The 21,652-nt window shown below is 31.7% G+C and overlaps 2 protein-coding genes and 1 pseudogene across 3 annotated transcripts; 2 read left to right on the plus strand and 1 right to left on the minus strand.

Moving 5' to 3' along the window:
- The first annotated feature begins 1,690 nt into the window (after positions 1–1,690).
- Positions 1,691–6,603, plus strand: LOC106337032 (actin-1). Its single transcript, XM_013776047.1, has 6 exons — positions 1,691–1,734; positions 2,553–2,657; positions 4,009–4,306; positions 5,663–6,025; positions 6,140–6,276; positions 6,353–6,603. The coding sequence occupies exons 1-6, from the start codon at positions 1,714–1,716 to the stop codon at positions 6,416–6,418; spliced, it is 990 nt and encodes a 329-aa protein (XP_013631501.1). The 5' UTR covers positions 1,691–1,713; the 3' UTR covers positions 6,419–6,603.
- Positions 6,604–6,848: 245 nt separating this feature from the next.
- On the minus strand, positions 6,849–9,577 carry LOC106339396 (DNA polymerase delta small subunit). 2 transcript variants are annotated; one of them, XM_013778195.1, is made up of 14 exons: positions 9,442–9,577; positions 9,211–9,340; positions 8,956–9,062; positions 8,763–8,889; positions 8,549–8,659; positions 8,349–8,464; positions 8,191–8,274; positions 8,041–8,109; positions 7,874–7,945; positions 7,712–7,803; positions 7,514–7,641; positions 7,342–7,443; positions 7,176–7,243; positions 6,849–7,083 (listed from the first exon to the last, which is right to left on the minus strand). In XM_013778195.1, the coding sequence occupies exons 1-14, from the start codon at positions 9,496–9,498 to the stop codon at positions 7,030–7,032; spliced, it is 1,317 nt and encodes a 438-aa protein (XP_013633649.1). In that variant the 5' UTR covers positions 9,499–9,577; the 3' UTR covers positions 6,849–7,029. The 2 variants fall into 2 exon arrangements, with proteins under 2 accessions (XP_013633649.1, XP_013633648.1); XM_013778194.1 differs by having other exon boundaries at positions 9,211–9,343.
- Positions 9,578–12,908: 3,331 nt separating this feature from the next.
- On the plus strand, positions 12,909–14,171 carry LOC106340254 (annotated as a pseudogene).
- The last annotated feature ends 7,481 nt before the right edge of the window (positions 14,172–21,652 follow it).

A 21,652-nucleotide genomic window follows, 5' to 3' on the forward strand; every position in this document is an offset into this window, starting at 1 on the left:
TCTAATCTATCGTAAAATGTTAAATGTCACCGTAAAATGTTGTGAAACCACTTGGAAATTAGAATGTATTGAGTATATTAATCTGCAATTGAATTTTTAATGATTAGATAACTTTTATATATTTTTAAGACAAGACACAAATTATGTAAATGAATTTTCAGAGAGTTATATATTTTTCGATGGGATTTGAACAAGTAATTCATTTTATTCTTATTTTATAATTTGAGAATTTTAGTCAGTAAACCAGTTTTCGTTGGTGAACGGATTATTATTTGAGTTGTGTATACAGTATACTATACTTGTTCAAAATGCATTCCGATATGTCATGTGTTTCTTTTCTGGTTATTGATAGCTTCTATAAAGCATCTAATTGAACGGGTAAATATACTTTAATTAATTTATCATACTGCAAATGATTTTTCTTCAAATACTATGAATGATCATCTTTACTCTTCAGTCTCCACATAATACAAATAAAAAACCATTCTATGAATTTGACAACACAAGTTCGTTTGGTTTGTTTTTTTTTTGGTAAAATATTAAGCTTACCATTTTCTGAAGAAATTACAAAGTTGTTGTTAAACAATTTATTACAGAGATAAAGAAACAGACAACAATCCAACTTAAGAGCATGTTCAACGCAGGCACGGAACTATAGGTTTTTTTTTTTTTTCCGTCTGCTAAAACAAAAATTAAAAGAAGAGCCAATCGCGGACCACCACGTGTCAGTGGGACCCGCGATCAGTGGAAAAAACAAAGAAAGATCGATCTTTATTCTCTTACTTTTGTGATCGGTTTTAAAAGTTTTTGTGGGGCCTATGCATTTAGAAACCCACTTATTACCGGCGATAATTATGGTCTAAACAACTTCCTTTGGTTTGTTTATTGTAACTTTATTACGTTACAATCATGAATTCGTGATAGTTATTGCAACACTATAGGGTATCATTTACTTACATCATAACTTCTATTCTCCAATATTTAGAACATGTTTTCTCACACAAAAAAATTAGAACATGCCTATGGATATATCTAATAGATTATTTATTAGAACATATATCCACAACTATAAGTTTTATCACTACTTAGAGTTTTTATTTGGGTTACCCATTTTGTTTAATTTGTTTCTATAACATATGTGATATGTACTTATATTATGTTAACTTTGTCTTAAATCATTAATCAAGAAATAACTTTTAAATAAAATTATGTATTATGTAATAAGAAACAAATTCGTATTTAGGAAATAAATCAAAATTTGTATTTAGGAAATAAATCAAATACATATTTAGGAAATAAATCAATTATAATATCACATTATTCATGGTTTTAGGTGTTTTGCAGGTTCCACATGTCAAGTAATTCAAAACAATTATATATGCAATTAATATAGCATAAAGTTATTTTGGGTTAAATGATTAATGTTTTCACTTTAAAAAAGGCTAAAAGTAGAAACTAGACACGTGTCTGCGTGTAGTAACAAATAATATAGCCAAAAGATGCACCTACGTACATGTATTCATTCTTATTACAATTTTGTTAGATTTCTTTTTTGTTGCATTTATTTTGCAGGAAGGGGATTTATGCGTGTTGGACTCAAGCTTATCATTCCATGCCACTATATAAACGCAACAAAGCGGTACGATTCTTGTCAAACGCGATCTTGTTAGTGAGACAGAGAGAAGAACAAACGAGAATACACCCCGTCTAGAGATGAATATAGCACTCTTGCAAGTAAGAAAAGGATGGTGGTTATACATTTGAACCCTTTCTCGTAATTCGTACATATCTATTTTTTTTCTTTTACTCTTTTTGTTTGTACTTGTTTTTGCACCAATGTTAATTAGCCATTGTTTTCAATGAAATAGTCAGGGTTCCTATGAGGTACGTACCATCATCCGCGAGTGGAATTTGATGGTTTTAGCTCTCTTTTTCAGTCTATTCATAGACTTTAGTTTCTGAGTTTTATTGTTAATATAAATTGGATATTTAGTTTGTACTCGTTAATTTTACCAATTTTTACATTGTTTTACTCAGAAAGTGATATTTTTTACATTAGGCTTTTATTTAGAAAAAGTGATAAAGTTTTAAAAAAAATATGAATATGGTAATCGACCCGCATATGTAGCAACAAAATAAAAGGGAAAGTAAGTTTTTGCACTATGAACTCAGAACGTTTGCAGATGTGAACCTACTTCATAACCATCCGAGTCAAATGATCTCTTGGTACATTGGCCCCTAATAATATTCTAAATTTACGGGCCCTGAAGCCAGCGATTCATCAGCTTGCTACTGCTACCTAGAGTAAAGGAAATTTGAAACTTTCGCTTAGGACAACATATTTTTATGAAAAAAACAATTAGAACATATATATATATATATATATATATCCATAAACAAAATGTTTGGATTGCTTCTCTATTAAATTACTTTTTAAAAAATATTTATGAAAGAAATATAAAACTATAATAAAGCGCATATTTCTGCCAAAATGTTATTTCAAAAATGATTCTGATTAGTTCTTCTATTCCATCAAAGAACATTTGGTTTAGGGCATCAAAAACAATTGGCGCCCTGCTGCTACCAGGACCAGCTTTGGCGCAGATGACACTGACATGGTGCCTATCGTGTGCGACAACGGAACTGGAATGGTCAAGGTAAGGAGACAAGTAAAACACTCCTTTTTAGTCCGCAATGTTCTAACTGTTTTAACCTCAGTTTATGCCTTTGCATGAAAAAAAACATGAAAAAAACATATTTTAATATTGTAGATATTTTCAGTTTTTATTTTCTACAAAATATTTTGCATAGTGAAAAACGCAAACAAAAGTATATCTTGTGTTTGCCCGTTTACATTTATAATTAACAACTAGGTTAAGACCCGCGCCTTGCGCAGAATAAACATTATATATAAAAATTATTTTATATATTATATGTTTATAGCATATTATGAAATAATAAATATATATTGAATAATTAAAAAGTCATTATCTACTACTTATATAATTAAATTGGTGCGAACATATAAATAAATTTAATAAATCGAAAAAATACTTTTTCTATTTGATATGATATATAATTAAATTTAAATGATAGTAACATATATATGGTATATGTTAATATTAATATTTATTAGATGATACTTTTTGCTCATTTTTTTTATCATTTGTATCTGTTATAGCAAAAAGTCTAAATTAGTGACAACAAAATTTTCACTGTGTGAATAGTGGTTTAAGTAATTTATAATATTTTAAAAAACTAAGCTGTCAATATTTTTTCAAATTTTTTATCAAAAAAATGTTCAAAGTAAATTTCAAAATTACGATATTTATGTATTTTATATGGCATATAGTTTAATTTAAAATGATACATATATTTATATATCTTTTTTTTATACTTATTAAATGAGACTTTCAACTTATATTTTTTTTCAATTATTTGTATTATGTCATAACAAAAAATTTAAATCATAGATCACAAAATTTGAATGTAAAACTTTTAACAGTTTTAGTAATTTATACTCGTTTTTAAAAATTAAAAATATAATATATAAATAATTTTTTTTAATTTTTATTATATAGTTACTATGATTGTTTAATTTATTTTAATAGCTTAAAATTAAACAAATATAATTATAATACACACTTATTTTTATCAAATCTTTATTATTCTAAATCATTAATTGTCATATATATTTTAGCCACATTAGGTAATTCCGTAATCTTATTTAAGGAAATAATGAATCACATTAATAATGTATTTATTGTGGTTTAATAAAAAGCTTATTATATATTTAAATGGATCAACATATTTTTCTAATGATTGTAAGAATCATTCTAGTGATGACACGTGACTACAAAAAAATGTTGCAATGCTTATCAAATAATATATAGGAGATCTAATTTTCATAAGATACTTCCGGTCGTGCATACATTTAGAAAATATACACTACATATAAACAAACAAAACAAGACAGCATGTTGTGATGATTGGTAAAATGTGCTGAAGGCGGGGTTAGCTCGAGACGATGCACCAAGCGCTGTGTTTCCAAGCATCGCTGGCCGTCCACGACACATGGAGCATATTAACAATTGGGATGACATGGAGAAGATTTGGCACCATACTTTCTACAACGAGCTACGTGTGGCTCCTGAAAAACACCCTGTGCTGCTCGGTGAAGCTCCTCTAACCCCAAAGGCCAATCGAGAGAAGATTACCCAAATCATGTTTGAGACCTTTGATGTCCCTAAACTATACGTTGCCAATGAAGCCGTTCTTTCTCTCTATGCCTCTGGTCGTACTACAGGTAAAGCCAACTTTTTATTTATGTTTTGAAAAAATAAAGGTAAAATTTAAATTTAAATTTAAATTTTCCAATTAATTAAAAAGAGTATGTTATTTTTTTCCGTCAACCACATGTAAGAATATGTTAGAAATTAAAATTTGGTTAGTATTTAATATAGAATATGTTATTCTTTAGGCATATGTTTTCTATATGTTTTTGTGAGATAAATATCCAAAAGCTGAATATAAGCACAAATAGCAATGATGCATTGGACGTCTAGTGGTTTAGCATAAAAAGTTGGGTTCGTTGTACTTCTGATTTGAATTTTTTTTCAAAAGATATTTTACGCCATGTTATAAGGTATTATTATGAACAAAACTTAGGTTCACCCCATAGGGTGAACTTTTAAATTCACCTCTCATTCTAGAACCAATCAAATTGCCACGTAGATAATTAATTAAAAAATATTAAATTTATTTTAAAATAACTAAAAAAAATAATGCTAATTTTAACAACGCTGACACCGCCATCTAAACCGTAAACCCGAAATCTTAATTTTTTAACCCTAAACCGTAATTCTAAAACCCAAATTCTATACCCTAAACTCAAATCCTAAACCCTAAAACCAAACTGTATATTCTAAACCCAAATCCTAGACCCTAAACCCAAACAGTAAACCTTAAATCCAAACCTTATACCCTAAACCAAATCCTAGACCCTAAACCCAAACCGTATACCCTAAACCTAAATCTTAGACTTAAAACCCAAACCGTAAACCCTAAACCCAAACCCAAACCCTAAACCTAGATGCTATAAGGTTTGGGTTTAGGGTCTAAGATTTGGGTTTATGGTTTGGGTTTAGGGTTTATGGTTTGGGTTTAGGGTTTATGGTTTGGGGTTTATTGTTTGGGTTTAGGGTATACAATTTGAGTTTAGGGTATATAATTTGGGTTTAGGGTATAGGATTTGGGTATAGGGTTTAGGGTTTGGGTTTAGGATTTAAGGTTTAGGGTTTAGAATTTAAAATTTAGGGTTTACGGTATTCTGTTTTTTTAGTTATTTTTAAATAAGTTTAATATTTTTTAATTAATTATCTACATGGCAATTTGATTGGTCATAGAAAGAGAGGTGAATTTAAAGGTTCACCCTAGGGGGTGAACCTAAGTCTTGTTCTATTATTATCAACTGGTCCCCTGGGAAAAAATAGGATTTGGTGCAAACTACTCCCAGTTAAAATAAATAAATAAACACAAAGGAACAAGAGTTTGTTTGGTTAAGTTAATTTATGAAAATGTGATTTTAACAAGTATATATTTCATTAGTTGAAAATTGAAATGATTGGTGCATGAGGTCTTATCCTACTGATTTTTCTTCTAGGTATTGTGGTGGATTCAGGAGATGGTGTAAGCCACACAGTTCCCATCTTCGAAGGGTACCCACTCCCACAGGCGATCTCGCGTCTAGACCTAGCAGGCCGCGACATAACCGACTACCTCACCAAGATCATGATGGAACGTGGCTACACATACACCACAACAGCGGAGCGTGAGGTTATCAGAGACATCAAAGAGAAACTAGGTTACATAGCTCACGACCTAGACCAAGAAATGAAGAGAGCTACTGCGAGCTCAGCCATCGATAGAACCTACGAGCTTCCAGATGGTCAAGTGGTCACGATAGGAGCCGAGAGATTCAGGTGTCCTGAGGCTCTTTTTCAGCCCTCCTTGGTCGACATGGAAACTTGTGGTATTCATGAGACGACTTACAATTCAATCATGAAGTGTGATGTTGACACAAGGAAGGATTTGTTCGGAAACATTGTATTGAGCGGTGGCACAACGATGTTCCCTGGGCTTGCTGATAGGATGAGCAAAGAGATGGCTGCGGTTGCACCTGCTGGCATGAAGCTTAAACATGTGGTTGCTCCTGAAAGGAAGAACAATGTTTGGATTGGAGGCGCCATTTTGGCTTCTTTAGACAGTTTTCAACAGGTAAATTATTTGGATATCATATGGTTTTTAATCAAGTTAATGTGGTTTTTGTTGTAATGCATGTGTGAATATGCAGATGTGGGTGACTAAGGCTGAGTATAACGAAAATGGACCGGGGATTATTCACAGAAAATGCTTCTAATAATTAAGTTTATCAGCCTTAAATCATCATTTGTTCTGCTGATATATATATATATATATATGCTTTCTTCTTCTTAGTGTTATGCCTGGTGAAATAAATCGTGTTGAGGGAAGCAATATAATTGACTTCTTTGTTTGTATTAAGTTAACTTTTTAAAGTAATTTATTTTTCTCCCATAATATGAAAAGGAAAATGACAAATTTCATCAATTTTAGATAATCAATAATTATATGTCAAGTCTTTTGAAAACATCAAACTGATTTTCTTCAGGGAACAAAAACAATCAAAATTATGTCAAACATACGAAATACTTGAGAGCTAACATGAAAAAAAAACTCTTTCAAATGAGCTCCATAGGGGCATGCACCCCTATGAGTTTAACCTTTGGACATATTCAATGTCTTTTCATTCATATTTTACGAATTGTCAATCATGTTGCAACATTTGCATTGTAAATACTAAAAAGATTAATGTATCAGATTCTTAAGAAAATAATACAACAAATCCAAAGATTTGACAAAAGTACGTCTTAAAGAAAATACATCTGTTTGTTAGGACCTTGGAGATCTAAGATTTTACCAAAAGGTAGCAATTCATTGTTGTGATTAACATTATAACTGAATGTTAAAGCTACGAGTATGACATTCCAGATTCCTTAGGTTCACCTGCCAAAAAAAAATAACCATGTTAGTGACTCTGAGATATGAAAGAAAATGGAGTCCAGTGAGGACCATCTCTGCCTCAAATTTCAACTCACCGCAACAGCAACACCGGTCTCACAGAATTTAGGAATGCAGATCAACCTCACCAGCTGACCTTCTGACCCTGCAACATTAATATATTAAACTTAAAGCACTGCTTGACCCAAAAGAATAAAAGGTAAACTACCTATCATGTTCTTATATAATCAAAGGAGATTGTACCTTTTACCAAACGGCTGTCATACTTGTCTTGATTCCCAACGAAGTAAACATGAGGGCAAGTTTCAATCAAGAAAGGGTCTCTATCCGTGAAAGGATAACAACCTGTAAAAAAAATGAATCAAACCAATGGACACTAAATGTACACTATGCAGAGGGGAATGTTAGCACTCACCTAGCGTATTAGGTGCAGTGGGAGCAAGATGCCTCCACCTCAGTGTTCTTTCGACGAAATCAAGCTTGCTTTCAGCCTCTGAGTACTTGTCAAGGTCATCAATGTTCTGACCAGAAGTACCAAGAAATCTGCAAGAAAATGTCAAAAATAGGTTTTAGCTCAGACGAACGAACTGCAGTTAAGAGATTGTGACCATACCTGATATTATCGACGTCAAATGAGTGAGGATTTGTACATGATCTGAACGTGTTATAAGGTGCTGATCCAGGGAAAAGGCATCTGTTCAGAGGCTGAAACAAAAGAAAACTTTGTCAATTCATATTTCGGTTTTTTCAATGTTTAGTTATGTAATCTGCAAACCTGCTGAGGTAATGCGAAGTTAGCTGGATCATTCAGGCCTGGCATTATATCCACTGAAACTCCTGCAGCTATCTACAAACAGTCCACAAACAAACAAAAAAAAAGAATTTGAAATTTTCATCTCAATAGAATTGATAAGACACATGTGGATCTTGTTTTTAACTGACCTGGTTTAACATGATATCAAGCTCTTTGATGGGCTCATACAGTGTTGATTGATCTTTTGAGGCCATGTTCTGCAGAAAATCAACCAATAATAATCATAACAGAGGCAGATAACTGAAGATGTGTATATCAGCAAGGGAAGTTATCAGTACCTGTCCAGTTAAGAGTTTACGGGGGAATTCAACAGAGTTTCCAGCAATCACCACATGAACTATCTGCGCTGCAAGGCCTAGCTCCTGTTCAAACCAACATAACTATACATTAGAAACTAAAAGGAAGAAAAATACAGAAAGTTAAAAAGTTTTTAAACCTCATCATCAGAGACATGCCCAGTTATATGGTCAACAAGAAGCTGAAATAGCAGAGGATTAGACGAATTGCTTCCAATGGAGAGACCCGACACTAGTAAAACGTATTTATCTTCCTCTGCAGAAGAAGATAAGATGAATTATAAGAGAATGCTTTAAGATGTGATGACAAGCAAAAGGAAGAGAAGATATGTAGACTTACTTAGATGATCCAAAGGACGCTCTAACTGAGGTGGTAAACCAGCTTCTAGCACATCTTCAACAACGAACTCACCAGCACTAGTTTCCTTCCCGTGCAATGCAACAACAACACCTACAATTCTCTAATTCTATCACTATCCATTTTCTCAAAGAATCTTTCGTCCAAGAGACATTACCGCAACTCAAACAATCAAAGAAGAGGGACACAACAATACCTGTGACATAAACTGGAGGCGAAAGAGCAGAGCCGCCAAGCTTAACTCTACCACTCTCGTCTTCTAGGATAAGACTATCATCAGGGTGCATGAAGTTATGAGGCTTAACAAGAGGAGTAACAGACCTCTGCAATTGTGTTTTAACATGTACTCATCAATCTCAATCTAGAGTTTGTAAAAGCAATGAACGAACCTCTTTAGAGTATTCATCAAGAACGCAAGGTTTAAGCTTCATATGCTTGAACAAGGTGCCCACAATGATGCATTCCTTTCCTTCCTCAAGTCCCAACACCTTGCAAACTGCAATACACACACATATTTAAATTTTCAAAAAAAAAAAAAAAAACAGAACTGTAAATTAAACGATGCGAACCCAACACCACACTCTACAAGAAAGTTATCTCCTTTTGTTGAGTTAAGTAAAAGCAAAAGGCTCTCTCACACTCACCAGGCAAATGGGGTTTCCAGGAAGGGGCAAGGGAGTAGAGAAGAGTTCTCATGAGGTGAAGACGGACGAAGTAAATCTGACTGTATTGCTGCCCTCTGTACATATCCTTTTGTATCTCGAACCGCTCATCCTGCTTCAATTCAAATATAAACCAAGTTCAGAATCACAATTTACAAACCCTAGCTTGCGCGCAGAGAGAGTCGTCGAATTAAAACAGAGAGGTGGGTGAACCAGGGAAGTGTAATCGGATTGCTTCCGTTCGTGAGTCTTCTCGGAGTCGATTTCCATGCCGGGAAGGAAGCAAAATTGGGGACTGACGAAAAATGTTATCGAACGAAAGAAAGAGACTCACTCTTCTTCATTTATCAGAGAGTGGAAAAGGGAATTTATTTAAACCGGATATCGACCGGTTTAACCAGGTAGAAATATATAATAGTATGCAATAATCTCAATCAACTTGTTATGAATTTAATACAAAACAAAACATTTGAAATAGATTAATTGTTATCATAATTACAATTTTAAAAGGAAAATAAATAATAGAAAATTAAAATACGCAAGAAAAAATTTATTAAAAAAAACATGATAAAACCGAAATGCCACGAAAAAGATCTTCAGAACTCATGATTTGCAATACTATAGAGAGAAATAACTAAGAATTAGTTTACCGAACAAAACATAGCTGATAACCAAATGCACTAAACTAATTGATATACATTTATCTGAAATCACCAATTTCTGGAACATCATTGGGTTTAAAAATAATTCTGGAAAATCCATCAATGTTGGTCACATACTTTAAACGACCTTAAAATGAAAAAAAAAAATAGGTGAGCAAAATATTAAGGGGATATCATCTCCAACAAATTTCTATTATAAAGTAATACTATAAATTAACTTCTCTCCAATTAAATTTTCAAAGTTGTAACACACCGACGACAACATTTGCATTTGTAGAATTCCATAAGTATTGGAAAACATGAGCACGTGCTCCATAAGCAACACACTTAATGACAATGTTACTGAAATGAATGAAAAAAAATCATAACTTAAAACTAGTTAAATGCGTAACTTTTAAGTTCAGATGTGAAATACTTATTCCATGTTTACTACAAAGAAACAGATCTTATGGTTAGTGAAATCATTGTTCCCGTTAGTAGGTTCTGTCATATATTCTTCAAGAAATCCTACTCCTACTACAACTCCTTACAAAAGAACAAAAATAAAACTTTAGACAATCACACTCAAAATATTGCCGATTTACGGCTATAATTAAACTTGACTATTAGAGAGAAGAAGATCAGATATAAACATATCAATAGAAAATTTAGGATGGGCAAATCCGTGGTAGAGGTCGGCAAACTTTGGAAAACAATAATAGTTGGACTTGAGAAATGGATCGATCATCGCAATGATAGAGGCCTTATTGAGTTTGATATGGTATCGTTACTTTGTCAATGACTTCCCTCCAATGGCATTTCAGTTGATGCATCCAAATCTCTGAAGAATGTGGCTTGGATGGTATTACCCTATTGAAAAACCAGTAAAAATGCGTCAGATAAAAACACAAATAGTAGTAAGACTAACCTAAATTTGTAACCTATTTAATTGACAAAACTTGGGCGAGAAGGTGTATACTAAGACTAACCTAAATTTGTTAGACACGATATCAAAACTTCCTAAAATTTCTCTACAAAATTTTGTAAATGGAATATAGTCGAGTATTAATTGATTGCAAATATTGAATCCATAATCTAAATTCCTTATATAAAACAATCACACTTTTTGATAAAGAATGCTAACCATAATCACCTCCTTAGTAATGATACGAAATTAAGCCAGTTAATCACTGCATATTATTAGGCTTTTAAACACGATTTGGTTACTAAAATCGTAACAGAAAAATATAACAAAGTTATTAAAAATGATTATTTTAACAATCACGATATCATTTGGCCTTGCTTGCTACGTTTTATTTAATGCCATACAGAGTAAACAAATAACTTTAATATTGATTGATTGAGATAAGTTTGAATTTGGTAGGCTATATTCATTCTGAATGTGTCAAATTAAACATTTGTGGTAGTAGTGCTTTTATTATTTTCAACTTAATATAGAGACGACATTATAGTTACAGATCTAAAAATTTGGACTCATACAAATAAGAAAACATATAAATGTCGTATGGTTCACTAATTTAGCTTGTCATAATCATACATATATCAAAAAGACAAAGTGGTATATTTGCTTTACAAAGCGACGTTCATATGGTTTTCATAGTAATGCTTTATTTTTTTTTTTACACTTTCATAGTAATGCATTATAAGGTTCTAGGAACTCTCCAAAGATTAAAAAAGATAACCAGATCTTATTATATGATATGTGATTGTATGTGGAATATATTAAATTACCGGTATTCAAAGTTTTTATATAATATGATATATGTATGAATGCATTATATAGTTTTTACACATTTTATATCACAACCCGTGAATTTATTTTTGTTACACATATTTTATATCACAACATGTTATTAATAACTCTCGAGATCACATTTTAATGCTATCACTATAACGTGAAGTGTATCCAAAAGATTAATAACTATCGAGATCGCATAAAATTTGCTCTTCGATATAGGAATGAATAATGTATTAGCATTAAACGTGGCTGGTTTTATTTGTTTGGTTAGGAAATAACAAAGAAGCTTATAGTATATTAATAGATTTATAATGTAATGGTCAATGACAATTTTGTAATTAATCTAGTTAACAAATAGTTTTTAAATTTAAGACGTAAGAGAGCTTGTGGTGCTGCCACATAGGAAATGTCACGCATATAAATAACATATGAAGTAAATGTTATTTATTTACAATGTTCCTCAAATAATAATAAAGGGATGTTATGTCAATTTTAACAAATTTAAATCAGAACTAACATTAAATAAACCATATGAACTATCAAATTTAAATCAGAACTAACATTAAATAATATTGATTAACGATATTGAATTTAATTTCATCTGTTTAGTTTTTGAGATATCTACTGTTACATGTAAAATAATTAAAGAACAAATACAAATACATAGAGTTGAAGGATTTTTTTTGTGTCGACACAAGATGTTGATAAAAAAAAAATATCGTTTGAACAGATGATCTTCAGAACGTGGACTATTAAAAAAGCCTTATGGGCTTTATATGTTATCCCATTCGACAGATAACCTTTGTCTAAACTCTAACTGATCAACGCTTCTCTGAAGCAAGTAGGTTGAGGAGGTGGCATCATTCTTGGAGCACTATGGGCTTCATCTTTTCAATTTTTTATTATTAAATTTTTTTTCTTCATTTTTTGATTTTAAAAAAAAAAAAAAAAAACTAGACTAATCGTGGACCTCCACGACACGTGGGATCCGCGCTACAGTGATGAAATTTAAGAGAGAGGGATTCATCCCAAAGAGCTTTAGGAGAGAGGGGTTCATGGGATTAAATTATTTTATTTTTTTTTCGAAAGCATCACTACTCACAGAAACAGCTGTGAGTGAGTGAGTGAAAGATACGCGCCGATTTGAGCGCGTTGGATTATGAAGAATGTGAAAAATCTTGTAATCCCATCTTCAAAGGGGCTTGAGAAGTCATCCATTGGCTAATGGTTTTATAGGATGCTGCTGCTGCTGCAGTGTATGTGTGTGTAAGTAACAAAGGAAGCCCTTCTTTTACTCTCTTTGTTATTAGATCTCTCTAACGTCAAGGTTTATTTAGATTGTGTATGTGATCACTTTAGTTAAGAGTCTCAATGTCTCGCTGATCTCTATTTTCCTTCTGAGTATGATTCTTTTTCTAAGTATTTTCTATCGGAACACAAGAAAGAAACCATTTTTTATTGTCTGGTATCCGAGTAACTGATACATGTATTAGCCACACATAGGTGCGTATTACCCTATGAGTATTACCCTGTTCTTGCATCATTGTTAAGTTCCTTTATACTTTGTTTGTGTTGCTCTGGAGAAGCTCTATGAGATTGGAAACAAAGTAAAAGTTTTGCCTTTTTTATCATTTGATTTACTCATGCAATGATATTTCTTGGATGTTAATTGAACTTTCTGTAGCTTACCTTATCATATTATTCGTGCAGTTGTTAGATTGTTTAAAGAGGAGTGGTTAATGCCTTCTTGTGAATGATCTCTGTGCTTGCAGTGGAATCTTATTTTTCATGTTTATGATTGGTTATTTTGAAAGTGCTTGTTCCTCCACTGTTAAAGTTAAATAGTTTTTTTTTTTTCATGGATCTGCAACGTGAAATGTAGTAATGCTACTTGATTGGTTTTTTTTTTTAAAGTCCATATATATATATATATATATTTGAGAATGACGTAATGATTTTCTTCTTATGAGCTAATTAGAAGCGATATTTATGTGTGTTTTAACTTTGTGTAGTAGCTTTGGGAGTTTATAGACTATGAGAAGGGGTAGAGGGAAAGGGAGGAAGCAGAGTGCATTTGCTCAGAAGACCGTGGAAACGGTGAAGAAGAAAATATCCCTTACAAGAGAAGAGGAAGGCCACAGAAGCCAATGAGAGATGATTTCGAAGAGGAAGAGGAGATGGAAGAAGAAGAAGATATTGGTGATACAAATGAAAGCAAAAAAACAAGAGAACGAGAGGAAGAGGAAGTTATCTAATGGAGACAATGTGGATTTAAAAGAGGAAGAGAGTGTGTTAGGATCAAATCAAGCACGGATGGTTCCACGAAATCGACATCTACTGGGTTTAGACAGAATGGAAGCAGGAGGAAGGGTAAGCCGAGACGAGCTGTTGAAGCTGTTGTGGAATGTATGGAGTTTAGGAAAACATGATGATGGACAAGTTAACCTGATAAGGCTTTTCATTTTGTCTTTATTACCCTGTTTGTTTTTGCATTTTGACAACTTTGGATATCTTTTTGGTGTTTATATGATCCATTGAATCAATGGCATCAATCTCCATACCCTTTTCTTGTGTCTCATACGTTTAGTTTCAGACATTTGATCGTCCAAGCATGGTCTTGCATATTTTGAGAGAGATGTGAGTGGGATCCTCTCTTCTACAAAAGTTATAGTTGCAAATCCGGTAAGTTAGGCAAAATTTTGCAGCAAAGCCAGGAAAATAGCTTAAGAGAGACTGAGAAGAGTCGCTAAGACTTAGGAGACAGGTCTACACAATTTTGAATCAATAATTTTATAGTATTACTAGTGGTTTGTCCGCGGGAAAGTTTGTTAATTATATAACACAATATTTAGTATTAGTTATAAGATTTGATTTTTTATACTACAAATTAACACTTTTATGAATGGACTGCCAAAATTTCATTTTTTATATTTCAATTCATCTTAGGTCATTAACAAAATGTACCTTCATGTCTATAAATCATCTATGCCTTTGAAGCTTAGTTATATAGATTTATATTATGTATAATTTTTTGTTTATTAAATGTTTTTTTAATACGGGTATATCATTATTGTTACGTTTTGTATGCAAGTTCTAAATAATATTTTAGCAGTGATCAATAAATATTCAGAAAATAAACATTCAGTTTGTGTGTACACATTTTTGTGTGTTTGGATGATACTTTTTTCGTCTTTTGTTTTGTATTTTGTGGTGCTAATTTGTGATTGTAACTACTGTTAGTTGGATGATCCTGATTTTCTTTAACTGTTTGTGCTTTTTTTAGTTGGTATATACATAGCTGCTGGTCATATATATGGCTAATTTTATGTAGTTGCCAATATCTAATCTATTAAAAGAAGAGTACAAATTAAAATTACCCCTTAGTTTTGCAAGTTATTTACAATGGCATGCCACTAAATTATTAATTAACATATCTTTTAGGATTCTTTATCTTTTCATCTTTAATTAATGCATTTCCAAAATTAAATTATAAATAAAAAAACATGGAAACAATAATTTATAAATCTAACTTTTAGTATTAATTGTCCTTTCCTATTTTATTATATATATGTGTTTGGAAATAATAAATTATACATATATATATATATATATCGTAATTAAATACATACATTATATGAGAATTTAGGTACGTGTTCGGGTACGGATCAGTTTTTTGGGTATCAGATTTTTAGGTTTAAAATTAAACATTGTTCGAATATGATAAATTTTTGGACGAGGTTCGGATTCGGATCATTCCGGATCCAGATAGATTTGTAGAAACCTAAAAATATCCAAATAATTTATGTGTTTAGAAATGTCTTTATATAATTTATAAAAAATAAAAATCAATACACGCGTGCGGGTCAAGCTCTAGTTTTTGTTTAAATTGTAAGCTTGTAGAGTAAGTTAACTCATGTTGTTCTTGTGCCCAACCGTCGAATTATACAAAGTGTGAGAATCTTAGTATTAATGTTTAAATATCTAATGCTTTATATCTGTGTCATGCCCGTGTGCTTTGTATGACAATCTTCTCCTTCATAGTTAGTTGTAATCTTTAAGCTTTATATATGATTTTATTTTGGCACTATAATACCTGATGAACTTTAACCAAGAGAGCTCATTGTTCCAAGTAATACAAATAAATTAAAAGATTTTGGGCGTCAAGTGACTGAAAACCCAAATACAGAAGATTATGAAGCACGTCGTTCAGATGTCTTACATGCAAACCAATGAGATGATATATAGCTAAGTGTTCCCAAAACATATTAAGATGAGCAGCAGCCTGATTACTGGTGATGGTAATAAGGAAAGTGTTCATATATGCACATACAAATTTTGTTTTCATTTCACAAATTACTTACACCAGCCTACTATACTAAGAAATGAAAACTCCAAATATTCTGAGTTATACATGGATAAAAGTAACGTAATAATAATTCTTTATGAAAATACCAAAGCTCTTACATTATTCCTGTGTTAATATTATATATAACGGCCCAACATGTAAGACTTGAAACTTATATAAAGAACTACTGCAGCCCAAACAAAAATAAGTCTATAAACAATACGAAGCCCAAGAAGATAATAACGAACGCTGAAATCATAAAAGGAGAAGATTCGCTAGTTAGAAGCGAAAAGAAAAAGAAAAGAAGCCCCCTCCCTCTTCGACACGTGGCGGAAAAAGGAACAGGGTGTGCTGAAGTGGCACTCTAAGAAGAGTTTTTTTTGGCAACTTTCTTAGTATAGATTAGTAATCAACCCGCCCTACAGGCAGGAGTATGCAAATAAATGAAAAAAATAATATATTTTAAATATTTAATTTATTCTTAACTAAAGATAAACTTAATTTTGATATATATATATATACCTTTTAAAAATACGTATATGAACTGAAATTGGTCTATATATCTGTTTATTCAGAAAAAAAATAGGTGAGTAAATTTTTGTTTATTCAGTATTTTTTTTTTTTTGGTATATTTCTGTGTATTCAGTTTAGTTGGTGGATATGTTCTAGCGAATTGGTCCTTGCTTGCAAACCGAACCACAAACCGATTAATGAAAACAGAGAACCGATAATTTTGGTTTGGTCGGTTCCGTTTGCTTAGGTTTGTACCACATGCCCATCGTTAAAATCCAGCGTCGTTGAAGAATGAGAAGTTTCATGTTTGCTATTGGCAGTTTCGGGGAAATTGTCGATGTTGAAGAATAATAATGTGATCTTCTGTTTGTTATAAATCTTTAAATCTAGTTGCAGGTGACGTAAACATACATGTTTAAATTAATCCCATTAGCCACAATTATTAGTATTTTATTTTCTAGAAGAAAGATTGGTGCCCGTTATGCTAATGGTCCGAGGTAATTTATTAAAGGTTGAGTTAATAGGGATTATTTAATATTGGGACGACAATGAATCCCACAAATCCATATGTTGTATGCTTCCAGCTACTGAGATTTACTCAATTTAATGAAAACATTATTTTTTTCTTGAAAATTTTGACCTTTTAGCTTGTCCGTTTAATACTCGTTTAAAACATGTTTTCAGATAGAGTTTACATACATTGGAATTATAAAATGTCAACTGATGTAGATTCTATGCATTGTGCTCTTATCATAATCTGATTTTCCTTACTCGCGTACTCTTCCAAATTTGCCTTCACACAAATATTTTGTGTTCATGTTAGCAGGTCTAGGAAGCAATGATGATTATGGCTTCGTCATAATACCTACGACAGTTATTCTGTCTTTTTTTGACATGTCCTCCGTAAATATACACCTTCGGTTTGACCTCTGTTGCTTGGAAAATACCAAAATTGCGCATGCAAAACCCCATCTCGAAACTATTTTCTTCCTTCTCTTATTTACTATGTTTCGTTCTCTCCACTGCTCTGCCTTGTCCCCCCCCCCTCCCCACCCCCCCTTGCGACTCAACTCTGCTGTCACCATGACCCTACCACCACTTATCCACCATTCTACAACAACTTTCATTAGACTCACCCAGCGGAAACTTTGGCACTTTTGTTGCTTTCTATAACTTCTAAAGCACCATTTGATGTGGGACTCATCATCTCCTGCATTAATCCCGCAGACCCTTTCTTTTCTTTATGTTTCAATATAGAGAAGATGACAACAAAGCATTTAGGATATCAACTTTTTAACACATATTATCTCCTACATTTTTGTTTCTTCTTCTTACATTGGATAGCTGATAAGAATAATCAGTCTGAAGATTGAAAAGTAGCTGCAACAATCAAGTTCTTTTATCAGTTCAAATGTACATTAGATCAGATTCAATTGCAACAAAATGTTCAAGACAATGCAAATGTTATTGCAATTATGTCACATATAAGACCCGATGGAACCATGAATCATTCAAGTGTGACTACTGATTATAAGAGTTTGCTAAATGAAAAACTCATTTTAAATAACGTGTGCAAATATATTCATTGATGTTATTTAGGTTGTACCTCAACTTTGTCGGTCCTTAAAGCTGCACTATTGGGGGTATCTGTTGTTTTTAGCTGAGAGAGTGCATCCCCCATAGCAGAGTTGAGCTGAGTGAATTTCCAAGCCAGTACCTTCCAATTTTTCTTCATTTACCGTACAAATCATTGTTAATAAGTAAATCAACAAAGAGGGAAATGCATAAGTGATCATATAGTGTTTATTTTCAAATCACCTCCAAAGCTTTGTACTCATCATATATGAATTTAAGATTTTCCTCCTGAGAACTGTTAGTCTGCTCCAAATATTGCCTTGCTGATCTGATTTAGTTCATAGAAGTAACATCATATATCGACATATGTCGTCGAACGTTTTTGGGACGGCAAGGGTCGATGGTGGAGCCATTGTTTTTTTTTTGTGGAGTCTTCTTTGGAATCTTTTTTGATGCGTGTGAGGTTGATGTTGGTGGGATAATGAGTTTTATAGCGATGTGTCTCAGAGCGAGATAAATATTTAGAAATAATAATAATGTAAAATTACACATTTTTTTTTCTTTTTTCAGATAGATGTAATATTTGGAAATAATTAAAACATAAAATTATACATTTATTCATATATATGTTTAATGTAATATTTACTAATATTGTAATGTTACCATTTCTTAAAAATATTTGAAAATAATTAAAATGTAAAACTATACATTATTTCAGATATATGTTTAATGTAATATTTCTATTTTTAATTTTTTTACATTTTAACATCATAATAAATATACATTTTATCATACATAATCAACGTGGCATTATTACATTTTAATGGAAAATAAAATTTCATTTTATGTATAATAAATATACATTAATAATATTTACATATATTCATTTTTTACATTTTAAGATATATGTTTAATGTAGTATTTCCATTTGGTTAATTGTGTATTTACTATTATTTGTTTGATGTAAAACTATAAAAAAATTTTTGTTTAATGTAGTATTAATAATTTTTTTATATTGTATATTACTTTTTTAATGTAGTATTTCCATTTTTTAAATTGTGTACTTACTTATTATTATTTTTTCATATATTATATATTTACATATTTAAATGTATATTTGCTTATATTTAATTTTTACATTATTTTGTATATTATATATTTACAAATTTAAATTTACATTTACTTATATTTCGTATATTATATATTTATATATTTAAATGTAAATTTACTTATATTTCATATATTATATATATTTAAATGATAATAATGTGATTTAATGTAATAATGTAATAATAGTAATAACGCCACATGTCTTCTTCTCGAATAATGATTCTATGCTGATGTGGACATCCTATGGAGCTTCAAAAGTATAGATTTATTCATAATCTAAAACACAACTTCAGAACTTTTGCCTTGAATTGTTTAAAAAAAAACATGTGGTAATCATTTAAATTCTGTGTGAAAAAATTAACATTATATATATATATATATATATATATATTAATGTTCGAACAATCTTCTAGTTTCTCCTTTTAGCTAATTTTAACCCCAATGGCAGTGACTTGAAACCTAAGGTTACTAGACCAATGGATTATATTAAGAAACTCGAACCCTAATTCCCATCTTTTGTTTAACAAATAGAAAATAAACTGAGGAGTTTATGGCATTTTGTAAGTATATTACATCATATTTGATTATAATGACGACATAAATAATAGTATTTTCTAAATGCATATTGAAATATAATATCTTTTATTGTAAATAAATTAAAATTTTGATTAATTGCATTTTATTATTATAAAATTTTATATTCTTCTTATAGTTAAATCTTAAAATGAGAATTCATATTTACTTTGGTATTTTGATTGTGGTTATATTAAGTTTCACAAACATAAAAACATAAAATTTAAATGCAAATTTAATATTAAGAAAAGAAACAATATTAATAATAATGAAAAATTTTAATAATTATAAAATATAGAATATGTACCTCTTTAAAGTATATAGTGTTATGTTATTTAAAAATATTTTGTAATTATTTGATTAAAAAATTTTACTGTTAAAATATATTTTAGGTTTTTTACTTAAATTTCTCCTAAAAGTAAGCAGTAAAAACAACATATTATGTAAGTAAAATATATGACAAATAAATAAAATGTTTCAATAATACTAACTATAAAATATTATTAGTCAACTGAACATATATAAGTTTATGTTACGAAATTATTTTATTTAACCATATAAGAAAATAGATGGATGTATAAAAATATTTCTATTACTTTGAAAAATTTGTTCGATGGTTAAGGGATGATTGAAGACGATTGATTCTATTGGAACGTGAATCTGTGTTTGACTCGATCAACATCTTTTCTTCTTCAAGCTTTTATGATTCAATCGGTTCGACTCTCGTTGGTTTGAGTTCGATGTCTCTCGATTGGAACTTCATCAAAGAAGAGAGATCCTTTGACTCGTGAGGTTATTGGTAGATCTCACGTTCAAGTCTCAAGCAGTGTTTTTGGTGTGTCTTCAATTTCTGTTATCGTCTTCGTTGAGGTTGTTTGAACGGGATCATGTTCCGGTTTGTTTCCGGTGGATATGCCGATTAGACCTTCGTTGGTGGTGATTCGCATGGTGGACACGCGTCTCTGTCATGCCAAATGGTAACGCATGGAGTTCGAGTCGGCCACGCTTTTCTCTAGGACTTCTTTTTGTTGGGCCTCTTGTATATTTCTTTTTTTTGTACGGTTGGGCCTTTCTAATATTTGACTTGGATTTTTTTAAAAAGATGGCAAAACCTTCGACTGAAAAAAAAGAAAAGAAAAAGAAGACAAACAAAAAGAAGAAGAAGAAGAAGAAGAAGAAGAGTAGAGACACAGCAGTCATGAGAGAGAGGGTGATGAGAACGGTGATGGTTCAATGTCGCTTCCTGGATCATTCCGGTTAGTAAACACGGTTAAGTTAGATTTAGATATTTTTCACCGTTTCCGATTTCGCGCCCGATATAAACCCCCCCAAATGCATTCATGAAGCAATTCAATTTCAATTTCAACTTCTCGAGTAAGTCTGATCTCTCCCTCTCTCTCGCACTCTATATCTCTCTCTCTGTATCTCCGATTGTTTTGCTTTTGGATAGTGGAAACAGAGCAGGCCGTAGATGTCGCCAGAGATGGCACCGGAGCTGAGGCGTCTCACTCTCCTCCTCCAGGTAAATCATGATAGCGTCCCGTTCCTATTAGCCTCTGGATTGACTCGAGTGAGTGTGGTAGATATGATAAACTTAAGTAGTTTAGCTTCGGATCCGATAGTCCGATGTCTCGATCTCCGGAACCTAAAGTGTATGTGTGAGATGGAGAGTCTAGATCTGCTATTAGGATCGAGATTGATCTTGTGCTTTCTACTGATAAGAGATCGATTGTCATTTTCTTAGCAGCGACTGAGGATGCTTGGTTGAAACTTCATAAGGAGGTTCTCTCTGCTGTAGTTGCTCAAAACAAGCGGTTGATCGCCATTATTAAAAAGCAGAAGGAGTATGTTACCAAACAAGATTTACAAATGCTGAAAGATAAAATTGCCGAAAAAATCACAAGAGCT

Source organism: Brassica oleracea, chromosome C4, assembly GCF_000695525.1.
Source record: "Brassica oleracea var. oleracea cultivar TO1000 chromosome C4, BOL, whole genome shotgun sequence".
NCBI classification, from domain to species: Eukaryota; Viridiplantae; Streptophyta; class Magnoliopsida; order Brassicales; family Brassicaceae; genus Brassica; species Brassica oleracea.